Source organism: Chrysemys picta, chromosome 4 (genome assembly GCF_011386835.1).
Source record: "Chrysemys picta bellii isolate R12L10 chromosome 4, ASM1138683v2, whole genome shotgun sequence".
NCBI classification, from domain to species: Eukaryota; Metazoa; Chordata; order Testudines; family Emydidae; genus Chrysemys; species Chrysemys picta.
In genome coordinates, this window is record NC_088794.1 from 23,215,161 (window position 1) to 23,239,589 (window position 24,429).

A 24,429-nucleotide genomic window follows, 5' to 3' on the forward strand; every position below is an offset into this window, starting at 1 on the left:
AGCGGGAGAGCTCTGCTAAGAAGCCTTAGGCAGTTCTCCCATTGCAGCAGCGTCCAGCATCCAGCTCGGACAAGGAAGGGAGCATATGAGTTTGGGGGTAGTTCTGACCCAGTTCTGACGGATTTCACAGAGCGACGTAACTTCCCCTTGACCCAAATTCAGCACTGAGGAGTCAGGGTGAAACCGTCCTTTCCTTCCCACTTGCTCCCGCAGTTTGAGTGTGGAGCAGCCACACTTTTTCTTGCCACTCTCTCTCACGCCATCTCCAGACCCTCTCCTGTCCAAACAGCCACCTCCTCATTGCGGATCATGCACCAGCCTCTCCAGCTGTCCATTCTCCCTGCCTGGGTACAGTTCTGAATAGCACCCAAGCAGGCATTTACCAGGCAGGTAGGGATGCTACCAGCATTCCAGTCACTGGGGACAGCCTGCACCCAGTTCCAGGGGAGTCAGTCTATAGTCGGTAGGTTTTTAGCAGCTGGTGCAAATAGTATTTTCCTCCAGCGGGAGTCAGGCCGTCAATTCTTGTACAGCCCTGGAGCTTGGAGCCCTGACTTGGCTGATGCCTCTCCAGGCAGTGCTGTAATATAACCATTAAACAATCATAACGCTCCAGTACCGTGTCCGCCCAAGTCTACTAAATGAACCCTTGGTCGGCTGTGGAGCTCCATGGCTTTTCTCTGCCTCAGGGTTGAAATAATATGAGAGCTGGTCCTTGTCACTGCATTTCCACCATCTGCAATACTTTACCTGGGGGCACTCAGCCAAGTGCGGAACGTATATGATGACCATGGTTGGGATGACAACAGGGTTTGAACCCTGGCTCTTCAGCACTAAAAACACAAGCCACTACTGCTAACGGAGCAACTCCTTTAGCTAGCAGCTGTAGTAGACTTGTTCTCCTCTATGGACTAGACACTAAAGTGGGACTCGGACTCACACCTGCCTAAATCTGGGTGACACATACAATATTTCATCCCCGATGCAAAAATAGAAAATAGCCCAAGAAAAACAAAACACAAATAATTAGGTATTTAGGTTCCTGTGGAATCTGGTGGTGTGTTTTCCCATGCTTAGATAACATGGCGATGAGCACAGACAGACAAACATATATGGACATAGATAGACAGATATGCCAGCTTTCTGCAAAATTAAATGCTGACCCACTGTAGCTGCAGTTTCTGGAATGAGTCAAAGAGGCCAGGAAAGACCCAGCTGGGTTAATTCAACCATCTTATTGCCTTGCCATGGCATACTTGTAGACCAGACAGGTTCTTGCAGGGCAGCCCAGGTCAAGGAGCGGAAGCAGAGCCAGAAAGACCTGAGGACTTGTAATTGGCCAGTATGTTGTTATGAATTTTATAAACCACCTAATGTGGCCAACTGAGCCACGCCAGGAAAAGGGGACAGGCTGGGAGGCCACCACAGTGCTTTCCCCTTCCCCAGTCACCACTTCTTGAACAAATAACAGCAAGTTGTCAAGCTGGTTTTAGAACTGTGGCCAAGGAGCCTCCTTGAACGGCCATACTAGGTCAGCCCAATGGTCCATCTAGCCCAGTTTCCTGTTGTCCGACAGTGGCCAATGCCAGGTGCTTCAGAGGGAATGAACAGAACAGGGCAATTTATCGAGTGATCCATCCCCTGTTGCCTAGTCCCAGTTTCTGGCTGCCCCCAGTCCTTGCAAAGCTGTGAGACTGATTGGCTTCCCAAGCCTGGGAAGGGGAGCAGAGTGCAGGAATGAAGGGAGGCACCACTGGGAAACCTGGTGACCTTTACTGCACCTCCAGGGAGAAGTGGAGGCGACTATAGACCACAATGGGAGTTTTGCCATTGACTTCCAGCAGGATCAGGCCACTTGGGTGTGTCAGAGACAACAGGAGTCATCTACTGCCTATACCAGTGGTTTTCAACCAACCTGTGGTCTATGGACACCTGGGGATCCATAGACTATGTCTAAGATTTCCAAAGGGGTCCACATCTCCATTTGAAATGTTTTAGGGGGTCTGCAAATGAAAAAGGGTTGAAAACCACTGGCCTATCCCCATTTAAATAAAGTGTTCTCTAGGGTTTCAGCACAACGGGACTGGGAGTCAGGACTTCTGAGTTCTATTTCCACAGCTGGGAGGATATGTGACCTACTGGTGAGAACAGGTGGGACTGGGCATGGAAGTCAGGATTCCTGCGTTCTATTCCCAGCTGTGATAACAATTCATTGTGATGACTCAATACACCCTGATTTACTCATCTGTAAAATGGAGACAGTGATACTTAACTGACTTCACAATGCTCTCCTGTTCCTGACCTGGGAAGATATGATCCTTCTACCAATGACAAACCAAAAACATTTTCATTAAAATTCAGGTTACAGACTGTTTGGCTCAAGGGGATTTAACATATGAACCAACCCTTTTAATAACACACGTGCAAATGCATGCTTGGGACTTTGATGTGCTGGGGGTTCTGCACCCAGGTCATGCGCACGCTTCTTGGCATGTATCTCTTTGAAGAGATGGTCCTCGGAATCTCCAGGGCAAAATGACATGATAGGGCAGGGCATGGGAAATGGCCTATAGAGTTTTTCACTTCTAAATCACTGGTTTGAATCCAGGCCAGTTTGGAAATGCTTAGGGATTTAGCCATGTAGTTCTGATCCAGATTCAAACTTCTGTAAAATCTGAGAAGGTTCAGAGCTGGAATTCTGGTTCAGATCCATCTGACAGGGATGGTCCCAAACTACAAAGTTTGAACATGCCCAGGGTTCTGGTTCAACAACTCTCCAGTAGGCAATGGAATGAATTACCCTCTGGTAGCTGTTCCTCCAGGGGTCTGTGCGGAATGAGTCAATGGATCTGGCTCCATGATATCCTTTTAAAAAAAATCTCATCCCCAAGGCAGGGCAGGAGGAGGGTGAGGAGACAGGGTTATACATTCAGCCCACCATGCAAAGTGGAAGGAGGAGACGCTTCCCAGTCACTATATCCCTTCAAAGCACTAGGGTTTTCCAAGTGGAGGATCAGATTCAGTTACATACTTCAGAAACCTAATTGCAATGAAGACCCTGTGCAATCCACCTCCCAGCTAAGCTGCAGCATGGGCTGTGAGAAAGGACTGCATGGAAATGAAAGCCCAGCAGAACCATCTCCATTTGTTCTTGCTAGTTCCATTTGGCAGCCTGGCATCGCAACAGCATTTGGCTTACAAAGTAATTCAGTTGAGACGTCAGCCTAGAAACCCCAGTACTTATTTAGACTATAAACTCTTTGGGGCAGGGACAGTCTTTTTGCTCTGTGTTTGTACAGTGCCTAGCACAACTGATTCCTGGGCATAATTAGGGCTAGTAGATGCTATCACAACACACCCCAATAAATAACAATGATAATAACTTCCTCCTGAAGGGTAGGCAGGAGCTGGCCCGGGACAGGAGTGGCTGGTCAAGAAGAGTCCTGCAAAAGAAGAAGGCTGGTTGCTTTCCAACATGTGGACATGTCCAAAGCTGATGATGAGACCCAAGTACATTTAATGTTGCAATGTTCCAAGGCACCTATGCAGATGCCATTCCATTGTGACCCAGTTTGGGTGTGGGTTCAGGTTTGCCAAGCGCTGCAGCTATGATTCAAAATTCAAGTGCTGCTGCTTCAGCCGTCCCTTTTATGAGGCCAGAACCTGCAGTGAGAGGACCTGATTCTGCTCAGAATCCAGTTCACTATTACAGCACAACTTGTACTGTTTGAGTATTCAGATATTCATGAAACCCATACATTTCACCAATTTTAGCATGAACAATTATTAATCTGACCATTGGAAGGATGAGAGTCATTGTTTTCTGTCTGAAGTTTCAGACAGCAAGCCAGTCAGGGAGCAGAAAAAATACCATGCGACTTAAGTGACCAACCACACACAGCAAATATCAAATACTGAACAGTCCAAGCAAGCAGATTACAAACAACCCAGCAGTCAGAAATTGCTTTTCCAAATTATTTGCTGAATATTGGCAACTAACAAATACAATTGCAGAAGCCGGAATCAGGTAAAAAAATAGAACCCAGGAGTCCTGACTCCCCATCCCCTATACTAGACACTAGACCCCCCGCCCCACCCTGTGGAACAGAACCCATTGTACAGATGGGAAAGTGAGGCACAAAGAGACTAAGTGACTTGGCCACGGACACATGGGGTGTCGGTGGCAGAGCTGGGAATTTAACCTGGGTCTCCCAAGTCTGAAGCCAGTGCACTAACTCCCGAACCATCCTTCCGCTCACATAATTTGACCAGCTCACCTTCTTAGCTACTGGGCAGTCACAAGGGCTACCATTTAGGTCGAATTCAAGTGGGTACAGAAATCCCTCTCCAATACTCCTGTCTCTGTTATACCGTTCTACCTACCTATCATTCTTTCCTGGTTACCACCTGCCAATTTACCGCTCTGTTCCTGCCTCACCTCACTTCCAAATAAACCAAATTCCTTCAAAGATATTAAACACTTAATGGAAATTAATACGCCTTAAGGCAGGTTTTGGGGCCAACTAGCTGCTTAGAGGGCGCTTAAACCATCAACCCCTCTCAATCCCGTTGTCCTTGTCATACAAACTTAGCCTAGACCCTAATCCTCCCCTCCCACCCTCACTCCCTCCTCCACTCCAGCAGAAGTGGGCGAAGGATATAAAAACCCCCATGGGATCCTGGCGCTGCCAGCCCTGGGATGTAGATGAGGGACACCACACCAGCTCTGCATTCTCTTAAGGATTTCTGTTGGGGGTGGGGGGATTTTTTTTTATTGAGGTTGACAATAAAATTAAATTGGTTCTGAAAAAAGACAGAAACAATTAAATAATAAAGAGCAGCTGCTAAACTAAAGAAGGATGAACGGGACAGAAGGTATCAATTTCTATGTGCCGCTCTCCAATAAAACAGGGCTGGTGCGGAGCCCCTTTGAGTACCCACAGTATTACCTAGCCGAACCCTGGAAGTACCGAATCGTGTGCTGCTATATCTTCTTTCTCATCTTCACCGGGCTCCCCATCAATCTCCTCACCCTCCTTGTCACTTTCAAGCACAAGAAGCTGCGGCAGCCACTCAACTACATCCTGGTCAACCTGGCAGTGGCTGATCTCTTCATGGCTTGCTTTGGCTTCACTGTCACCTTCTACACGGCCTGGAACGGCTACTTTATCTTCGGGCCCATAGGCTGTGCCGTGGAGGGCTTCTTTGCCACACTGGGAGGTAAGAGCTCAGCGGGGGGGGAGCTGAGGGTGGGCAGGGAAGGGGGAATCAGGCATGCGCTTGCCTGGCTGGAGGAAGGAAGGTCTAGTTTGCCCTGGGTTTATTTCCAGTTGGAAGCATGCTGTCCAGGCAGATGACTTGCATTCAATCTGTTTCTCCCCATTGAAACATGCTTGGCTGCACTAGTGGGCTAGCCACTGCATGTTTTAGCACGGGCTAGACATGCAAGTAATTACCCAGGGTTCCGGGCAGGTTTGTACAGCCCCGTGCTGCCACGGCTTCACTGCTCTGGCACCTGAGCTAGCTATGACAGCCCCTAACTGCAGTGTAGACATGCCCTATGTGGCATCAGTACATTATGCCACTCCCGGAAGGGTGATGTAGCATTGTAATGCAAAGGTACCACATCAGTATGGCACAGTGACTTGAGAACCAGCCCAATGACAAGCTACGAGCTGTGCGCAAAATAGATTGGGGACTTTTAAAAATTGTCCTGGAAGCCCGTGACGACAGCAACCACGTCAGGAGTTTCAGAAAAGCGGCAATGAAAAGAAATCAGCCCAAGCTGCAAAGTTCAGCTAAGGATCTGGGACCCAAAGTTCAGGGGTGTTTGAATTGGGAAGGGCTGGGTTTGAGCCCATCGCTAGGGTCCACACAAAGTCAAGCACATCTTGAGATTAATCTGGAAACTGCCATGGTCTTGGCAAGATCCTCCACCGTTTAGAATAAGCCCTGCTGAATATTGTGCGGAAGTCCCTCCCAGCAGGTCAGTCATTGGCAGCCTGACTGAAAATGACTCGTCCTTCCACAGTCTGACCTGGAACTATCTGGTTTAGGTAGCTAACATGTGCATTTGAGCATCTGCAGTGCTGCTGGGAGCACTCATGTACAGAACTGAGCACCTGAATGCAGATGCCCAGGTTTGAATACTGCCCTCTAATATGAAGGCTTTCACCTCCTGGGCTATGCCAGTCATGTCAAACCCGGCCAGACATTAGTACCACATCGGCGTCCAAGTCAGCGATCTGCGTCAAATGGGTGGATAGGTGGGTCTTTATCCCCCGGCAGGCAGCATCACAACCAACCTTAATTGGGCCCCCTTGTCGGTAGCCTCAGCAGAAGGGTCAAGGACTAAAAAGGTCCAAGAGACTGAAATTCCCTTAGGGTGGTTCTTTTAGAATGGGGAACAGCGCCTGGGAAACTTACCCCACGTTGTTCCAGTTCCGTGGAGAAATGGAAGACATCGATAACCAGGGCTGTCATGGGAAATACAAAAAATGTTTGGTGAAACAGTAAGACTTCAGGAGCATATAAAATTGTCCCAGGTTCCCAGTGGAAGATGTTATCACTGTTACATAAAACCAATGGTCCAAAACAATGCATCTTACAGCAGGATGCTGCAGTTTGGAGCAAGGGCAGGTTTTTTATACAAGAGAAGGGGCAGGTCAGTATTTGGGAGGAGAAGGAAGATCCGATCAGTATCAGCGAAGGATAGAATGATCCCATCTGTATTTGGGAAGGGAAAAGGAGTCTCCTCTGGGCTAGAGAAGAGGAGTTTGGTGCTTATGAAAGAGGAGGAAAGGTCTAAATCTGGGAGCAGAGTGAGGATTAAGTGTGTATCAGGGAGCTGAAGGAAGATGTGGTTGTTCTCAAGAAGAGGAAAAATGACATGGTCAGTCTCAAGGAGTGGAACCAGGGTTCAGTCTATATTTTTGAGCAGAGCTGTGCAAGTAGTGCAGAAATTTTCCAATGACTATCCGGCAGCGTTTTCAAACCCAGCTGATCTGACCATGTTCGTGGCTTTTTGATCTTTCACTCCTGCAGGCAGGGTTGCGATCGAATCTCAGTGGCACAACTGCTTGCAAAAAAAAAGTCCATTTCCAAGCAGCATGAATTAATTTTACATCTCTGCGCTCATCCGACCAGCAAAGAGAGAGGATACCTGGTCACTTATCCGGCCAACCGAACACAGCTCAGAGAGCAAATTCTTGAAGGGAACAGTTTGCAATCAATGCCAGGAGTTTAAAAAAAAAAAAAGGTTAAAAATTCACTGGGTAATTTTCACTCCTGAATACATTTGAGGCAATGGGGATATTCCTGCCACCAGGAAAAGAGGCTCAATGAATCCAGTCTATGCCAGGGATTGGAAATGGGGCCGGGTCTATATTAGGGAGCAGAAGAAGGACCACTTAGTGTCATCACTAATTCCTTCAGTGAAAAGGCCCCATCTCTGTGCCTGACAACAGCTTCTAACCTTTCACGCTTTTTCAGGCCCTCCGTCTTATCCAGGCTTTCCATTTCTGCCCAGCGAGAACAAGGAGGGTCCCAACTGTGGGGGGAAAGGAAGAAGAAAATTTATACTAAAGGGAAGCAGCAAGAGTTACCGTTCTTCATGAAAGCTGAGCAGAGGGTGTAGCTATCAGCGGATGAGCACATGCTGGGGGCATTAACAGGCTTATGGCACAGGCTAAAGGCTCATAATCCCCTAAGGTTTGATTATCCTTTGATAAATAAACACACCAGCACCTGCCCGGGCTCATTCTCCTGCAGCGGGGACACATATCAAATACCCATTTAGACTCTTAGAACCATCAGGACAGGTTCGGACGTGGTGCAAGCGAGGGTTCACGCCTTGAGCCGCGCTTCCTTACACCAGGTTGAGACTTGACTCATTGACTTTAGGGGATGACAAATGACCAGGGCCCTAAACAAGACATTTAGAAACTCATATTGGCCCTTGGGTGCTTTATATGGCCATTTTGGGGCCAGATTCTTAGGCAGAGTAAAGGCAGACTCTGCTCAAGGAACGGTGAGATGGGGAGGCTGCAGGGTACCGGTTCCAACTCAGCCCCGTGACCCAATTCAGCCCCGTGACCCAACTCCTGGTCCGGTACTGTACCCACCAGACTATGCTTCCCCTCGGTTCAGATAAGAGCAGGTTTAGACAAGTTCTTGTCCCAAGTCCTTTAACAGCTCACTCATGTTAGATTGCTCTGTCTGTCTCTTTCTCCCCCAGGTCAGGTTGCCCTGTGGTCGCTGGTCGTCCTGGCCATAGAGCGTTATATCGTGGTGTGTAAGCCCATGGGCAACTTCCGCTTCTCTGCCACCCATGCCTTGATGGGCATCAGTTTTACCTGGGCAATGGCCTTTTCCTGCGCTGCTCCACCCCTATTTGGCTGGTCCAGGTAAGTAATACAAAACACAGACAGTATTGACACCATCCGGACAAAGACCGCTGTCTAAATACTCGACTCCCAAATACCCAGGTGCCCCCCTATGCGTGAGCCCTTGAAGCACAGAAGCAATTATAACGAGGAGTCCTTGTGGCACCTTAGAGACTAACAAATTTATTTGGGCCTAAGCTTTCGTGGGCTACAGCCCACTTCATTAGATGCATGAAGTGAAAAATACAGGAGCAGATATAAATACATGAAAGGATGGGGGTTGCTTTACCAAGTGTGAGGTCAGTCTAACAAGATAAATCAATTAATAGCAGGATACCAAGGGAGGAAAAGCAATTATGGATCTGAACCTGATCTGTGTACCTTGGGTTTATACTGGGATAATGCCACCGTCTTAAATGGACTTACTCCTGATTTATGCCAGTGCTAATGAGAGGAGAATCAGACTCTGAGCTTTGGGATCCTCCTGAAAATGTAACTTCCCACATCTGGGCATTACAAGCTTCCTCACACAGCTCTGCCAAAGCACCTCTATCCTACCTTACAGCCCCCTCTGCTATTCCTGTCTAGACTCCCCACACACAGCGCTGCTAATGCGTCACCTCAGTCCTGACCTTCAGCATCTCCTGATAGTCCAGGTTTCACCCCAGCTCTGTCAATGCATTTCATTCTGGCCCAACATCACCGCCTGCTATTCCAGTTCTGAGTCCCACACAGAGTTCTGCTGGGACACCACAATCCCGACCTGCAACGCCTTCCCCTGATGTTCCTGTCCCAAAAGCTCTGTGCATCGGCCCAGCCATAGGAAGTGAGAACTAACCGTGGCAAGGGCAAATACAGACCTACATACTCTTTGCTCGCTACCGCAGACGGGAAGGGACAAAGCTGCCCAGGCCACTAAGCAGAGACGAGACTCTCTGTACTTGCTTGTGAGCTCAGAGGAAGCACGGTCTGCTCGTAATGCAATTGTCTAATGCCATAGGCCACCAGCTGCGCTCCGTCGAACAGCTGTATTTTCCTCTGGGGAGCCAGCTGTGCACACGGTTGTCCCCATTCCAGCAGTCATTGCAGACTAACCTAGCTAGAGCAGAATTCGGAGTGAAGAAGAGTTAGGGGCTCAATCCTGCAACGGCAGCGCCCAGTGCTAATCCTTACATATGACAGTAAATCCCAGTTAAGACAATGAATTAAGATTAAGAGGACACGTGGCGTGGACCCTATCGTTTCAAGTTGAGCCCGAATATCATGTTGGCCAGGAGCTGGGCGGTCAGGACTGAAGCACAGTATGGGACGCCTCTGTTGTATAGGCTCTGCGGATAGACACAGGACTTGAGCATTAAGGAGGGCTGACAATCTGGCGCCTTTCACATGAATTCACTTGTTTCCCCTCCAGCACAGGTAAGGCCACTGTCCTCGCCACAGCCCTCCTGCTGCACAAATTTGGGACCTGGTCCTGAAAAAGACTTACATTTACTCCTGGCAGCAAACCCACTGAAGTCAATTTACTTACGTGACTCTGCAGGGATCAGGACATTAGCTATTAAAGTAACAAAGCTGCTTTTGAGTCATAGAAACCCCAAATCTGATAAACTAAGAAATATCAGAGGGGTTTTTAGTTTGGGACACATCCCCCCCACCGCAAATCTCTCTCTTTACAGAAAAGCACTAAAGAACTGACTAGGGATGAAACCAATAGGATGCTGCAGAAATGTAACAGGGGTCCATTTAGCTCCGCCCACAACCCAAGCTCGACCCACAACCAATATTACTCTGAAGTCCTATGGGAGTTCATAAAGGACGAGATCCATCCTATAGGTCTAATTAAAACCAAAATCCTTCCTATAGGATTTTGAATTCTATAGGATGCTCTGAAAAGCCTATGGAAAGAATCTTATTCTACAGGCAAAAATTTAAGCAGGCGCTAACGATAGGTCCATCAATGGCTATTAGCCAAGATGGTCAGGGACACGACCCCTCAGCAGCAGGGAATCCAGGACATCTCAGAGCTCATACCTGCATTGAGCCATAGTAGGTTCCCTGTCATCTCTGCTCCTCAGGAGAAAGAGCAGGTGGCACCTGGCAACCAAATGCTCAGCCGTGTAGGGACAGGAATAAACAGCCTGCTCCCCATGGGAGGGAGCGTCTGTCACAACCAACTGATGTCTACATGTCCAAGTGCAATGAGTCAGCGCAGAGCAAACGGCAAACACGCCGCCTTCTCCTGAATCAATCACTGCCCCTGCGTGATCCTCTCCCGGGCTGCCTGGCACTGGGGCACGGCGCTTCGCCGCGGCTCCCATCACCCAGGGAAGGAGTGCAGCAGGCTCAGCAGAGCCCCATGTGGAAGCATGCACCTCTGCCTCACACCGATAGGCCAGCGGGGGTGCCTTGGCAGAGCTGGGTGTGGGGAGCTCAGGATTGGCATAGCAGAGGGTGGGGGCTGCAGGTCAGGACTGAAGGGCATGGGCCGAGAAATTTGGAAGGAGCACACGCAATGCCTGGTCACAGCGCCATTGGCTTTGGCTGGTGCTGTCATTCTCAGAGGCTCAGGGAGCTGCTAATTCAGCCCCGCGGCTGCTCACTGCCTGCCCAGCGCCCCATCGTGGCGAGGTTTGCCTCTGTGACTGTTCCGCCTCTACTTCCCCTTCATCCAAGCCCCGCTAAGAACTCAATCAGGCTCCAGTGAACCTTTGAATTCACTCTTCCCCGGTTCTCCTCAGGCTGGCAATGGAGTTTGTCCAAAACCAGAACTCAAAAGTCCAAACGCACACAAAGTTCCCCACCTTCCCTTCTTCATCACCCACTCACAGGCTTTACCTGGCTCGGGCTCTGTAGAGCCAGGCGTGCTCTCTGCATGGCTTCTTCCACCAGCTCCAGCACCACACAACCTCCTGTGCTCTGGGCTTCCCCGGGTTACTGCCAGGCTTCCTCCTGCCTCTGGCAGTCTCAGCTACTCTCTCAAACTCACCCTGCCTGCAGGTGCCTGCTGCCTTTTATACTGGAATCACCTGGTTGCTCTCCTGTGGGGCTCATCTTGTAATCAAGGGCTGGCTTAGCTGCAGGCTCTCCAGCCCATGGGCAAGACATCTTGCTGCAGACACAGAGACTCTAGGTCACCTCACCAGTTTCAACCCAGGCCCATCCGAAGGTCACACATGGGGGGCCCCTGTGAAATGCGCGACCTAACCCTTCTGCTTCGCTTGCGCTCTCATTCGGCAGATACATTCCCGAGGGCATGCAGTGCTCTTGTGGCCCAGATTACTACACCCTCAACCCCGACTACCACAACGAATCCTACGTTGTCTACATGTTCATGGTCCACTTCGTCGTCCCGGTGGTGGTCATCTTCTTCTCCTACGGGCGGCTCATATGCAAAGTCCGAGAGGTAGAGTATGCGTCGAGCTGCTCAGGGTTTGGTGAAGAGAGGTAACGAGCATTGGGGGGGGGGGGGGGGTAGAAGGTGTTGGTCCTCAGCTGGAGAACAGGCTCCTTGAAGCACCAGCAGCACCATCTGATGGGCAATACCAGCCCGCATGTGTTTGACCAGGTCAGACTAGACAATCACAGTGGTCCCTTCTTGCCTTGGAATCTATGAATCACCCCCGGTGTTATCTCTGTTCACTCCCCCATCTCCTCTGGAGACAGGCCCAGGCTTAGCAAAGAGGCAAGAGATGTAAAACGTCACACCCATAATTTATCAGCGGGCAGGAGGGGGCTCAGGGCCTCACAGGGGGATCGAAAGCAGGGATGATTCTCTGCAAGCACAAAGCAGGGGCAGGTGTGTGCCTGTTTCAGCCTCTCCTTTCTCCAGGTAAGAGAGTTTATCGGCTGCACTTTATGACTGGGTTTATGCTGCCTTGGGTGTGAGCCGCTCCATGTGTAAATCTAGTCTGTGCTCCAGATCTAGTCCAGGTTCTGAGCAGTGGAGCGGGTCCCTGCCCCTGGATCTCATCCATGTTCTGTGCAGTGATTTTGATCCCTTCTGGGCATAATACAATATGAACTGAAACGTCTTCGGCCCAGGGGTCAGCTTTCCCAGCAAAGGGGTTCAGACCTACTCCCTGTTCCCTGACTCCAGCCATGTCAGGTATCTAGTTCTCTCTAGTTTGGCTGGTGGGAGACAGCTCAGCACTGCAATGCGCTCCTTGCCTCACTGCCCTCTCCTACTCCCGCAGGCAGCCGCGCAGCAGCAGGAGTCGGCGAGCACCCAGAAGGCGGAGAGGGAGGTGACCCGCATGGTGATCCTAATGGTTCTGGGCTTTCTCATGGCCTGGACGCCCTATGCCTTGGTGGCGTTCTGGATCTTCACCAACAAGGGGGCGGACTTCTCCGCTACTCTCATGTCAGTGCCTGCCTTCTTCTCCAAGAGCTCCTCTCTCTACAACCCCGTCATCTATGTCCTCATGAACAAACAGGTGAGACTCCCAGAGCCAAAGCTGTTCCTGTCCTAGGCCTCCCCCAGAACTCTCAGGGCGCACCCTGAACCTGGCCTATAGCACCCCTGCTCTCGCAGTTCTGCGTCCCCAGCCAATGCACCTCAGTCCTGACCTGCAGCTTCCCCCCTGCTATTCCATCCCTCGTCTCCCTCTACTCAGCTTTCCAAATGCACCTTGATCCTGACCTACAGCACCCCTGCTACTCCACTCCCTGGGACACCCCCAGCTCTGCCAACGCACCTCAATCCCAACCGACAGCCCCTCTATTATCCCAGTCCCGTGTTGGTGCTGCCAATGCACCTTGATCCTGACCTGCAGTCTTCTTGCTACTCCAGTCGTGAGCTTCACCACAGCTGTGCAGATGCATCTTCCTCCTGCCTAATAGCACCCCCCCTGCTATTCCAGTCCCAGAACCAATTCCAGTTGAATCTGGTACCTGTCGCTTTCTGCCTTAATTTGTTTAGCGCTGTCTGTGCAGTTGGAACAGCTGCCACGTTTCGCCACAGGGATGGTAGCATCTCTGTAGTGGGCGAGGTGTTATATGTAACCCAGCAAAGTGCTCTTTGTCTGGTGATCAGAAGGACGGCTCCACTGGCCATCGTGGATGTATGTGCTGTGCAAACGTGCCACTGCTTTCTCTCTCCCTTCAGTTCCGTAACTGCATGATCACCACAATCTGCTGCGGCAAGAACCCCTTTGGGGATGATGATGTCTCCTCAACCGTATCCCAGAGCAAGACTGAGGTATCCTCCGTCTCCTCCAGTCAAGTGTCACCAGCATAGACCATGGACAGTTTGAACTTGGGGGACCTGCCACGCTCTGGGATCAAGAAGTAGAAAGTGATGCACCCACGTACCCTCTGGTCCACGAACTTGTCTCATGCAATTACTCCCTTGTACTCCGTCATCACATATTACACCTGCTCAGGTGTGCACAGGAGAGTCCTCCCCTGTGAAAATAGCGGTGTCAATACTGAATGTGACCCCTCCCTGCAAACAGCTGTGCACATACGGAACCCACTTATGCAAAGGCTCACTTGTGCATATGCAAACCACTTGTGCAAGCAGCCACCCGTGCAAATATCAACTAATGAATTCTAAGCCCTCTCACGCAAACCCTTGCACGCCCTACTGCACACACTCACGCAAAGCCAGTAACAACTTGTGCAGACCTTTGTGCTCACTTGTTCATGACCTCCCGCCCCCTTGTGCACATAGATTTAAGGAAATAAAGCGTGATTTAGGTTGGCAGGGGCTGAAGAGTTTTGGTGAAAGAGTGGCCCCAGAAGCTAACCCCTTGAGCTGTGCTGCCCATGGGTCACACTCTGTGATGCAGCTTGTGTCACATGAAGTGAAATAGCCCTAGTGGTAACATACAACAACGGAGGGGAAGTTGTCCAGCACCCTGGTGCTTGATGGGTGTTTTTAGAACTAGAACAAGTCGGCAGCATAATTTCTTAGCTCTGCTTCAGTCCTCAATGGCTGCTGCTGTGGCTCCATTTCTAAAACAACATCCCATTTGGGTTGTGCATCACTATACCCATTGCAGAGATGGCAAGATGGAGAGGTGAAGTGACGTGACCAAGGCCACAGAAGGAGTCAGTGGCAGAGCTGGGATTAGACGTCAGGAGTTCCTGGCTCCCATTCTCATTCTCAGTCCACTAGAGCGGACCGTGATAATTCAGGATCAATGCTAGTGGGAGCAGCTGTGGGTACCACGCTCTCCTACAGTTGTGCCAGCTGTATAACTTGCTAGCAGAGAGGTGATAGCTCTCAATGGTCAGAGAATTGCAGGATTTTTTGGTGTATTTACCATCAGGCACCACGGCAAATGATTCCGTGCAAGAGGGAAAGTCCAGCTCAGCAATAATGCAGATCCTGGAAGACAGCCCAGTAGGAAGAGCATGGGGAGCGCAAACGCTGGTTTAGCTTTAAACCCCCTCCCTAAAGCGCTTGCGCACTGGGTGTATGTAGCGACACGAGTACATGTGAGCACATACCAACATTGCGTGCGTATACAAAAGTCTACGAATACATGCATGCACAGGTATAAGCACTTGCATGCATGCGGGTCTGAAAGCGTGTGCGTGAGTGGATGCAGGACGGGAAGACATCCATCCATCCCTTGCATTCTCCCCAGAGCTCATGGTTACTGGCATTATGCTCTTTCCTTGGTCGGAAGCTGCAATGGAACACAACAGCAGGTTTCTGTGGTCTGTAATTCCCTCTCTGTTCCTTACTATCTTCCCCATCCTCTCACTCACAGAGGGGCCAGGAGGGAAGCTACCTTGTTTCTTTGCCTGGCTGCACCTCAGGCTGTTGCAGGAGGACTGGAGAGGTTGCATGCAGGGCAGCACACCTCCCTCTGCACCATTTCCAAGCAGAGCAGAGCTGATGCAATGCAAAGCCAGCTCCAGACTCAAGTAGAGCAGGGTTTTTCCCAGTGCCTCAAGCTAAAGTACTGGGAAACCCTTGCCCAGCTGTAGATTTAATCCACGTTACGCTCTCCACAAGCTTGGAGACATGGGGGGACAAATCCCAGTCCCATTCAGATCAGTGGGGATTTTGCTGTTCACTGGCATCAGGGTTTAGTTTAGAGATCAGCATTTTCAGTTGTGTTACAATGAATCAGTGAACAGCAGTTGGTGACCACTGCCTTTAACTTCACACCCGGCTTAGCTACCTTTCATGGCTATTCAAAGGCATCCCATTCTAACAAGCCATTCTGACCACCAAATCCCATTAGAAGCTCTAACTACTTGCGCATCCCCCAGCTGGATCCATTCCAGGCGGGCACAGAAATCCCAGACTGGATTCCCCCCCCGCCCCTCACCTGGAATGGACTCCACATTTGTGTGGCATTTACTCTAGCTCACGGGAGTGTTTCGGAGGCATCGTTCCATAACGTTGCAGAACACAGAGCGTCAAAATCCATGGCTGGAGCGGTCTCTGCGACCCCTTGCCAGCACAAGCGAAAGTCGGAGCTGTGCATCCTTGGCAGACGCACGGCCTGTGAAAATCGATATACATAGTCTTTATAAATCAATATAACAAATGGAGCTGTGAGGGGGGCTTTGCTGCTCCCAGCTCTCCTGGAGACGACACTGGAGATATATTTTTTTGTCTTGGCACCTGTAAATATTTGCTCATGTACTTGGAAATTGTTACATTTCTCGACCCTATCGCCCCCCTCCAAGGAGAGGAGCACTCTTTCACTCGCGCGGCCCGGCTCTAGAGGGCGCGATGGCTCCTGCAGTGTTTTCCTGTACATATTTTATACATAAACCAATGTATCGGCGTGAGGACTTTGTAAAGTTGAACCGTAGGGATTAAAAACAAACCCAAAATAAACACCAGCAGCACAAAGAAGGGAGGTGCGCCTGTCTGATTCCTCGGCCTGGGGCTTCTGCATCATGGAAAGGGAAATCAGGGGTCACATTTATTCCCCTCTCCCCTCTATGGTGAGAGGTAGCCAGACCTTCCTGAGGATTCAGCGACTGCCCTTCCCCAAGCTTTACTTCATATACTCACTGTGGACGCCGTTTGGGATCTCCTAATGAGTCTAGTGTGACAGCTGCCATCTTGGTCGACACACCGGGGATCTCCAGGGCTAAAAGCGTGCACTACAGAGCCAGACTCACATATTGAGAGCTGTAGCATCCTCTGTGTATCAAGTGCAAAGGGTGACATGTAGCATACACTGACCGGGGGGTTACATATGCTCATGTCACCCTCTATAGGCCAGCCGGCACAGAAGATAAAAGACCAATTATTGCTACCAGCTGGGCAATATTTCCAGTAGCTTAAGCAGCAAAGGCCTGAGTGATTTGGCGTGGGGAAACTGAAGGGATTCTAGTTCCCGTTCCTTCCAGGTGTATAACTGGCTGTTGTGTCTGTGATATTTAACATGTGGACCATGCCTGTCTTACAAAACACTCGGCTCCCCAAAGCATGAGGGGCCAAACCCCCATTTCAGTTACACCAATGGTTGAATTTGGCCCTGGAGACCTGTTGTTCTCCATTTGTTATAATTATCCTAATACAAATGTTTCAATGAACAGCTCGCTATTACCAAAAGAGACTTGGCACACAGCACAGGAACCCAGGAACTGCCACATTGGATCAGACCATGGGTTCATGTGGTCCATTGCTCTGTTCAGTGCGGACTAGTACCAGCAACTCCAGGGGATGGTGCTTCATTGGCACAGAAGAGCAGTCCCTTCCCATCTGCCCTTTATCTGCAGCCATATTTCAGCGGTAGCTGAAATGACCCCCACACACTCCCAATGACCTACTAAAAGCTTTGCGAGCTGTGCATGCACTTATGAAACTTTGATGCCTTTAATTTTCTGCATCCTATGCCTTTAAATTTCTAAGAGCTTTCTCTGCAGGCTGAGTTCAGCAGCTGCCATTTTTGTTCAGAGTTGCTGCAGCATGTTATGAAACAAGACACACTGTGCTCTCTCCTGGAGACTTTACAACATTTATTTCTTTTTTCTTGTTTCCCCTACAACAGGCTACAGGGTGGTTGGGAAATGTTTGTCACAACAGTTTTCTGTTGAAAAATGCCATTTTGTCAAAGCCAAATTTTTTCACAAAACGACAGATTGCAATATTTCGTTTAAAAAATGTAGGGGGAAAGTGTTTTCAAAATGTCAAAACAGCTTGTTTTGATAGTTTCTGAACAAAAAGATTCAACTGTTTGTTTCAAAACAATTTTTCATGTCTAAATTTATTTTATATTTAAAAAATGAAAACCTTTAAAATGGCACAAAACATTTTGATTGTCCTGAACCTAATTTTTTCCCGGCATTTCATTTTGCAAAAACTTTTGAAATTCTGGCTTTTGGCCCCAATATCTGATTTCTTTTGGTGGGTCAGAAAATCTGTTTTTCAGCCAGCTCTACCTCTTCCTCTTAAGCTCTAGGGCACATTTTGCTCTTTGTGTATGGAAACAAAACAGAATCCTTCCCACTCTATTATTATTTTTATTTGTACTGTCCTAGCACCTAGGAACCCTAATCATGGACCAGAATCCCCCTGTGCCAAGTGCTGGAGAAACACAGGAAAAAAGACAGTCCCCTGCCCCAAAGAGCTCGACAGGAGAAGCACTATAGAAATGCACAGGGTTATTCTTAAAAAAACAACAAGGAGTCTGGTGGCACCTTAAAGACTAACAGATTTATTTGGGCATAAGCTTTCGTGAGTAAAAACCTCACTGCATCCGAAGAAGTGAGTTTTTTACTCACGAAAGCTTATGCCCAAATAAATCTGTTAGTCTTTAAGGTGCCACCAGACTCCTTGTTGTTTTTGTAGATACAGACTAACACGGCTACCCCCTGATACTTGACAGGGTTATTCTTAGTCATTCACAAGGCTCCTCACCATGCATAAAGAGGCTAAGTGTTAAATAAACTTTCACATAGCCAGACCCCAGCATTCCCACCCTGTAGGCTGTGTCTTTGTCCTGGAGTTCTGAGTGCACTGGGAAAAAGGCTTGCGTTCCAGCCCCCGAGGCCCTTGTCAAGGTTATACGGTGAGCCTGTGTTGCTGCAGTGTCTCTCTCGCTGGCTCCTTCCACCAACCATAAAGAACTAAAGCCACACCCCGCCGGTGAGTCAGCGGCTCAGCTCCCTCAGCAGGGGGACATGGGAACTGCCGAGGAACTGAAAGCAGCGTCTGGGTGGAATGTGACGACCCCATCACAGCTCAGCATCTTGCATCCCTCATGCTCAGACAAGTCACTTGGGGTGCAAACATGCTTCACTTAATCCCAGAGGGCCCAATCCTATAAGGCGCTGAGCACCCTCAGCTCCCAGCAAAGCCAGCAAGAGTTTAAGGAGCTTTCTTCCTCGCAGGAAGCATGCAGCACATTGCAGGATCAGGCTCCCAGCAGCTGGGGAGCCTCCCCCAACTTCAGCACCATTGATCAACTGGGTTGTGTGCCTCAGCCACTTAAACTAAAGGGATTCTCTCTCTGCAAAGCACCATGCAGGCCAACCGCACTAGCATTATCCCCGACTGCCTCAGAGAAGCTGGATTCACTTCTCACATATGCAGCTGCAAATCTGGAGTGACGCCTCTGAAGTCAATGAAGTTGCATTGCATTAAAGTGAGAGGAAAGTCCAGCCAAGAGAGGATCCATCGAATAATGCGAGACTTCCCATCCTGGATGTCCTGTGGGTGCCACACATGTTATTCCTAAGTGCAAAATGTTAGCACGCCAATGAGGGTGTTTTATTATGGGACAAAGGCTCCTGCACACCCCACGTGGGATATTCCAACTGTGTCAGGCTGGACAGAGACTCAAGCAGAGAAGCAGGATAGTCTAGTGGGCAGACCAATGGACTGGGCTTCAGAAGACTGGGATCTTATCCCTGCTGCTACCACTGACCTGCTGTGTGACCGTAGGCATGTCCCTTCCCCTGCCCTGAGCCTCAGTTTCCCCTCCCACCCATACTCTATTTAGCTTGCAAGCCTGTCAGAGCAGGGATTGTCTCTTACTGTGTGTTGTACAGCACCCTGCACAATGGGGCCTTGATCCTGATCGGCACCTTTAGGCACTGTCATTATACAAATAAGTAGTAATAAAGGTAGGTGAGCAATGAGCCTAGATCAGTGACACAGACCTCCGCTGAGGTCAGTGGAGCAATGTTGATTTACGTCAGTGGCTCTATAGAATTGGTGTCAGATTCTGCTCTGGAGTTACTCCGGATTTATCACTGAGGTAAGAGACAGTCGAATCCATCGCTCTCTTCCCACCCCTCTTGGAGTTCTTAAGAGATTTCCCCACATTATCCACAGTCAGGAACAAACACACACATGCCCACAACCACTTGCCTTCGGTAAATGAGGGCTCCAATTGGCATGTGCAACCTAAACTAATATCATCCATTATTGCTCAGCCTTTAATATTTAAACATGCCTGACGTAGCCTTAAATAAAGCAATTCTGCTTTAGCAGAGGGTTTTTTGCAGAGTCAAAGTTCCCCTCCTTTGGGGCCCTTAACGTCAGAGTCATTAACAAATTGGCAGCGTCAGGGAAAAATTGTTCCCTGTGTCAGTGAATTTGTTATCAAGCTGGCTAGTGACTGATCCCAGTCTCATTCCCTTTCTGCTGCTCTCTTTCCCAACTACCTCCCTCTCTCTCTTGGCCTGAAGCAACTAGAAATACCACATGTCAAAGATTCTCCACCTCGGGGAGGGAGACACAATAGAAGCCACCGTAGAAGAGAAAGAGAGGACTCCGCTGTAGCCCCCCCTTCAATCAGAACAATTAACTCACGAGCTATGCAAAAACGGAGACACGATCAATGATGAACTCACAGAGCCTCCAGCTCCCAATGTGTTAAGGATGCTTCTCCCATCCCCATGTGTGCACTGCAGCCTGGCCTTCCAGCTGCGATCCTTCGGTGTAGGCACGGTGGCGACTGAGGACAAACAAAGGGATGGATTTTAAGCACCAGGCTATCAACGTTATTCAACTTAACGCAGGGGAGTGACGTGACCCACCCTGCCCCCCGTACTCTCACCCGCCAGGCGTTTAAGTGGTTTCAGTTCCGGGGTCTCCAGCCATACGACCCATAACTCGGCCTCCTCAGCCTACCCTAGGACTCAGCTCATTCTTCTGAGTCCCCCCTCTTCCTGCAGCCCAGGATGGGGGCAGAGGGTACTAAAAGGGGGAACTCAGCCCCTGCAGGCCACAAGGTCTTCCCCAATCCCGTGGGCTCCAAGCTCATCAGTGAGTGCCCAGGTCTTTTACTTCAGGGAACCGTTCCTGTTAACCACACTGGAAACTGGCCTTAGGGGGGTGCAAGCAACTAGCTTGATCACACCCCGCCCTCTTGCCATGCCCAGTATCAGAACCCTGCCCGGTCCATTCTCTCACACTGAACGGCGCACAAAGCGGCACCTCATGGCCCGAACTAGGGTTTAAATTAATGAAAGGGGAGAGCAAGGGACCAATCGTCTCCCTTCCTCCCTAAGCTAGCCAATGAGTGCCAATGTCTCTGAAGGACAGGAGCAACCCAGTGTCCGCTCAGCATGTGGGCTCCTTTCCTGTCCAGCCAGGGTTGTCCCAACTGCCACCAACCCCACCAAGTTCCCCACCCATTGGAGGCGGGTAGGTGGCATTTTCCTCTCCCGCCCGCTCGGCTTTCCCACGCACACCACGGCAGGCTAGGAATCTCTCGGCTGCAGGCTACACGAGCCAGCAGGATTAAGGAGTCCATGGAGGGGAGTTGAGAAGTTTGGTGAGGGGAAAGCGGAGATTAATGGAATTTCTTTGGGAAATGCAGCCTCTGTCTCCCTTCGCCATCCTGACTCGCAGATCATCCGAGGAGCACTGCGGCCCCCAGCCAGGCGATCTCCAGGGAGTAAATGCAACTTCCTTTGCTCCAGCCAAACTGCGGTGCAGCTCCTGATAACCCCGACGACGAGGAGCCAGACTCTGCTCATGCTAACACCAGTGTAAATCCAAAGCAGCCTCTTTGCTTACTCAATGTTTCCGCCGGCATGGCTGCGATCAGGATCCAGCCCAACACCTGGCAGGACAGGCATCACCCAGCCTCACCCATCACACCACCCTCTTCCGCCCCACAAGGCACAGCTTGGAGAGAGGAGCTGCTCAATCCCACAGGCAAAATGTAAGGAGGAGGATGAGTAGCCCCCTAATGCAAGGTTCTTGTGATATCACTGGCTTCCACCCAGCATGAGAGTCGGGCTCAGATCACGCCCCCTAAACCCTGAGGTGCACTCGCTCGGTTACACTCCATCCTATGGATCCAGCCCCCACTCTCCCCCTCTCTGATTAGCATGTGGCAGCACTGGGGCCTATTTCTACTCCGGCCTTGGCGTCTCTCCTGAGGCAGGGCCACATGACTACCTAAGAGCTATAGATTCAGTCTCTAGGGCTGCGGATCCAGCACCAAAGACCAAAGTCACATGCCATAAACTTTCCTCCTCCGCTCCCCTGTTTAATAAGCCGAACAAACACGGCTCCTGCCTCTGGGACATTCATCCCAGTGGCCCCAAACGCCTTATGGAGACCGAGCAAGCTGCTGGGGTTTTCGTTTACTGGCCACGAGGTGGCGCTAATTAATAGGTTGTGCTCCGTGTGCAGCTAAACACAATAACATAGCTACCTTGAGTAAATTTCGAGTATGCTGCCATTCAGACCTATGGCAGCAAACACCTGTAGACCCAACAGACTCGAGAAGGGAAAGCGATCAGGGAGTGTGATGTCCACAGGGTGTGTAGGAAAAGTTATTCCAAGGGGAGGGGCTGTGTTTTGATCCCTCCCCGTTTGGCCCTGGACATTTAGGGGTTGCCCTAATGGGAGTGAAGCTAGAGAAGCTGCAAGCCATGTTCCCCTTCCTTCCCCCAGGCACTCATCACGCTACAAAATATACCCCCCCTTCCCCTCTCTACTTACATGCAGTTGTGGGAGAGGTTCGAGCCACTCCAGGCTCCCAGCTGTGGTTCTTCTGCTCCCAAGGGCATAGGAAGGAGGCAGAGAGCGCCCACCTCTGCATCAGAGTCTGTTATGCTTCACAGCATGCAAACTGAAAAATCATATCCCACATGGAATACTCTTGCTGGCGGGCTGCAACATAACACTGCTTTAGTTCTTAGAATTCAGAGCACACAAGAACCCCAACCCAGAGAGAAACAAAACAGGCTGCTCCCTAAAACAGAGAAGCACAACTCATCCGATCTGGCTTTAAGAGGGCTCTTTTCAGAGCCCCTCCAATCATTGCACACCCTTTCCCTCCCTCCCCCTGCTCTTACAGCGAGAGCTTGCAGTTCCATCCCACACAGTCCTCAATGCACCACAGAGTCCTTTGTTTCCCCACTTCACACCTCCCCTCGGCAGTGCACTATGTTAAGGAGTGATTTTTGCTTAAGAAGCCTACATGAGGCTTCTTCCAAGCCTCACCAAAGCTGTTCCTGAATGACTCAGACAGATGACTGCATGAACAAAAGACACTCTTTCTTTCCAAGGCATGAGCCAGCTGCCCCCAGCCCTACATGGTTCACCAGTAACCCAGTGCATGCAGTTGATCTCCTCACTTTTGATTCCAAAGACTCAAGCCTCTAGCTGGTGAGCTAAGGGAGTGGGTCTGCTACTGGACAAGAGCAGGCCCTAATTAGGCACCTAAATATCTTTGTGAACCCCACCCTCAGTCCCCACAACCAGGGCCAGAATTTGCAGAACAACTCAGCTCCCCATTAGGTGCTGGAATAAGGGACAGCTCCCAGCAGCTCCCATTGTGACACCAGTGAGCAGATTTTCAACAGAGCCCAGCACCCAACGCACACAGCTTTGGGACTCGATGGTGCCTCTTTTGAACATCTACCCTCCAGTGGCAGGTGAATGAAATAAGCCAGGAGAGGGCAACACAGACCGCGCTCATGTGGATCTAATTTTTTCCCCAAAGTTTTGAGACTTCTGTATCCAGAGTTTTAACTTGAAGTAAGCTCTGTGGGCCAGGGACCATCTTTTTGCTAGGTGTCCTAACATAGCACCTAGCACAATGGGATCATGGTCAATGACAGGGGTTCCTAGGCGCTACCGCAACATGAATAATAAGTAATTTTAATTAATTACTCATTTCTGTTCTGCCTCCTTCCTCCTCCCTCCCTCCCGCTTTCTCCCCCATCTTCCCTGTAAAGGGACCCTCCTTCTGCCTACAAAGGAATAAAAACTCCTTGTTTGCTGTTCTCTGAAGCCAGGGAGAAATCAAAGAATGGAACTGCCAGGTCCTTTTAGGACTTGTGACTGAAAATGCACTGTTCAAAGGAGGCCTTGCTTATCTCACCCTATAGACTTTGGAGGGTAACATATGATTGGAATTCAACCCCCCATAACTGCAAACATCGCTCTCTGTTCCTGAATGGGAGAATAGGTTCTTTTTTTGAAGGGATGTTCTGTGCTGGCGGAATTCACAACTGGCCACCTGGGGAGGATAATAATACGGTCTGATCCTGAACAGTATAAATAGGAGCTTTTAGGTAATAGAGAAAAGAGCAACAGGCTCGGGGGTGTTTTGTGTTAGAGGGTGCAGCTAGAGTTGGTTGGGAATTTTTTGACATACTGTTTTGGGGTTTTTTTTAACAAAAAAATAAATAAATGTCAGTTCACCGAAACCAAAACTGTTCGTGAAACACGTCCCGTTTCCACAAATCACGGGAGCGAGGGAGGATTAGGGCTTGATCCAAAGCACACTGACACCACTGGAAAGACTTTCTCTGGCTTCAGCGGGCTTTGGTTCAGTCCCAAAGGGCCGAGCTACGCTAGAAAGCTTACTGCTTAAAGTAGCAAACAGTGGATACAGTGACACTGGTATAAAAATGCGTATCCTGGTATATCCTATTCCATTTTGGGAAGTGAAATAAACTGTAAGAGTATAGGGCACCTGAATATCAATATAAAGATGTCCACGCTAGGGCTTTCACTGGTATATCAGTAAAAAAAAATCACATCTCTAACCAACATGGTTATAATACTGGGGTAACATTTCTAGTGTAGACCAGGCCACAGTAAAAGCAGGACCCCAGGTCATTTTTCAAGGGGTGAGGGCAGCAAATCATT

General features: G+C 49.8%; 1 protein-coding gene across 1 annotated transcript; it reads left to right on the forward strand.

Moving 5' to 3' along the window:
- The first annotated feature begins 4,859 nt into the window (after positions 1-4,859).
- On the forward strand, positions 4,860-15,937 carry LOC101945698 (blue-sensitive opsin). The gene is made up of 5 exons (XM_005309675.3): positions 4,860-5,220; positions 8,237-8,405; positions 11,622-11,787; positions 12,578-12,817; positions 13,489-15,937. The coding sequence occupies exons 1-5, from the start codon at positions 4,860-4,862 to the stop codon at positions 13,618-13,620; spliced, it is 1,068 nt and encodes a 355-aa protein (XP_005309732.1). The 3' UTR covers positions 13,621-15,937.
- Positions 15,938-24,429: the final 8,492 nt, after the last annotated feature.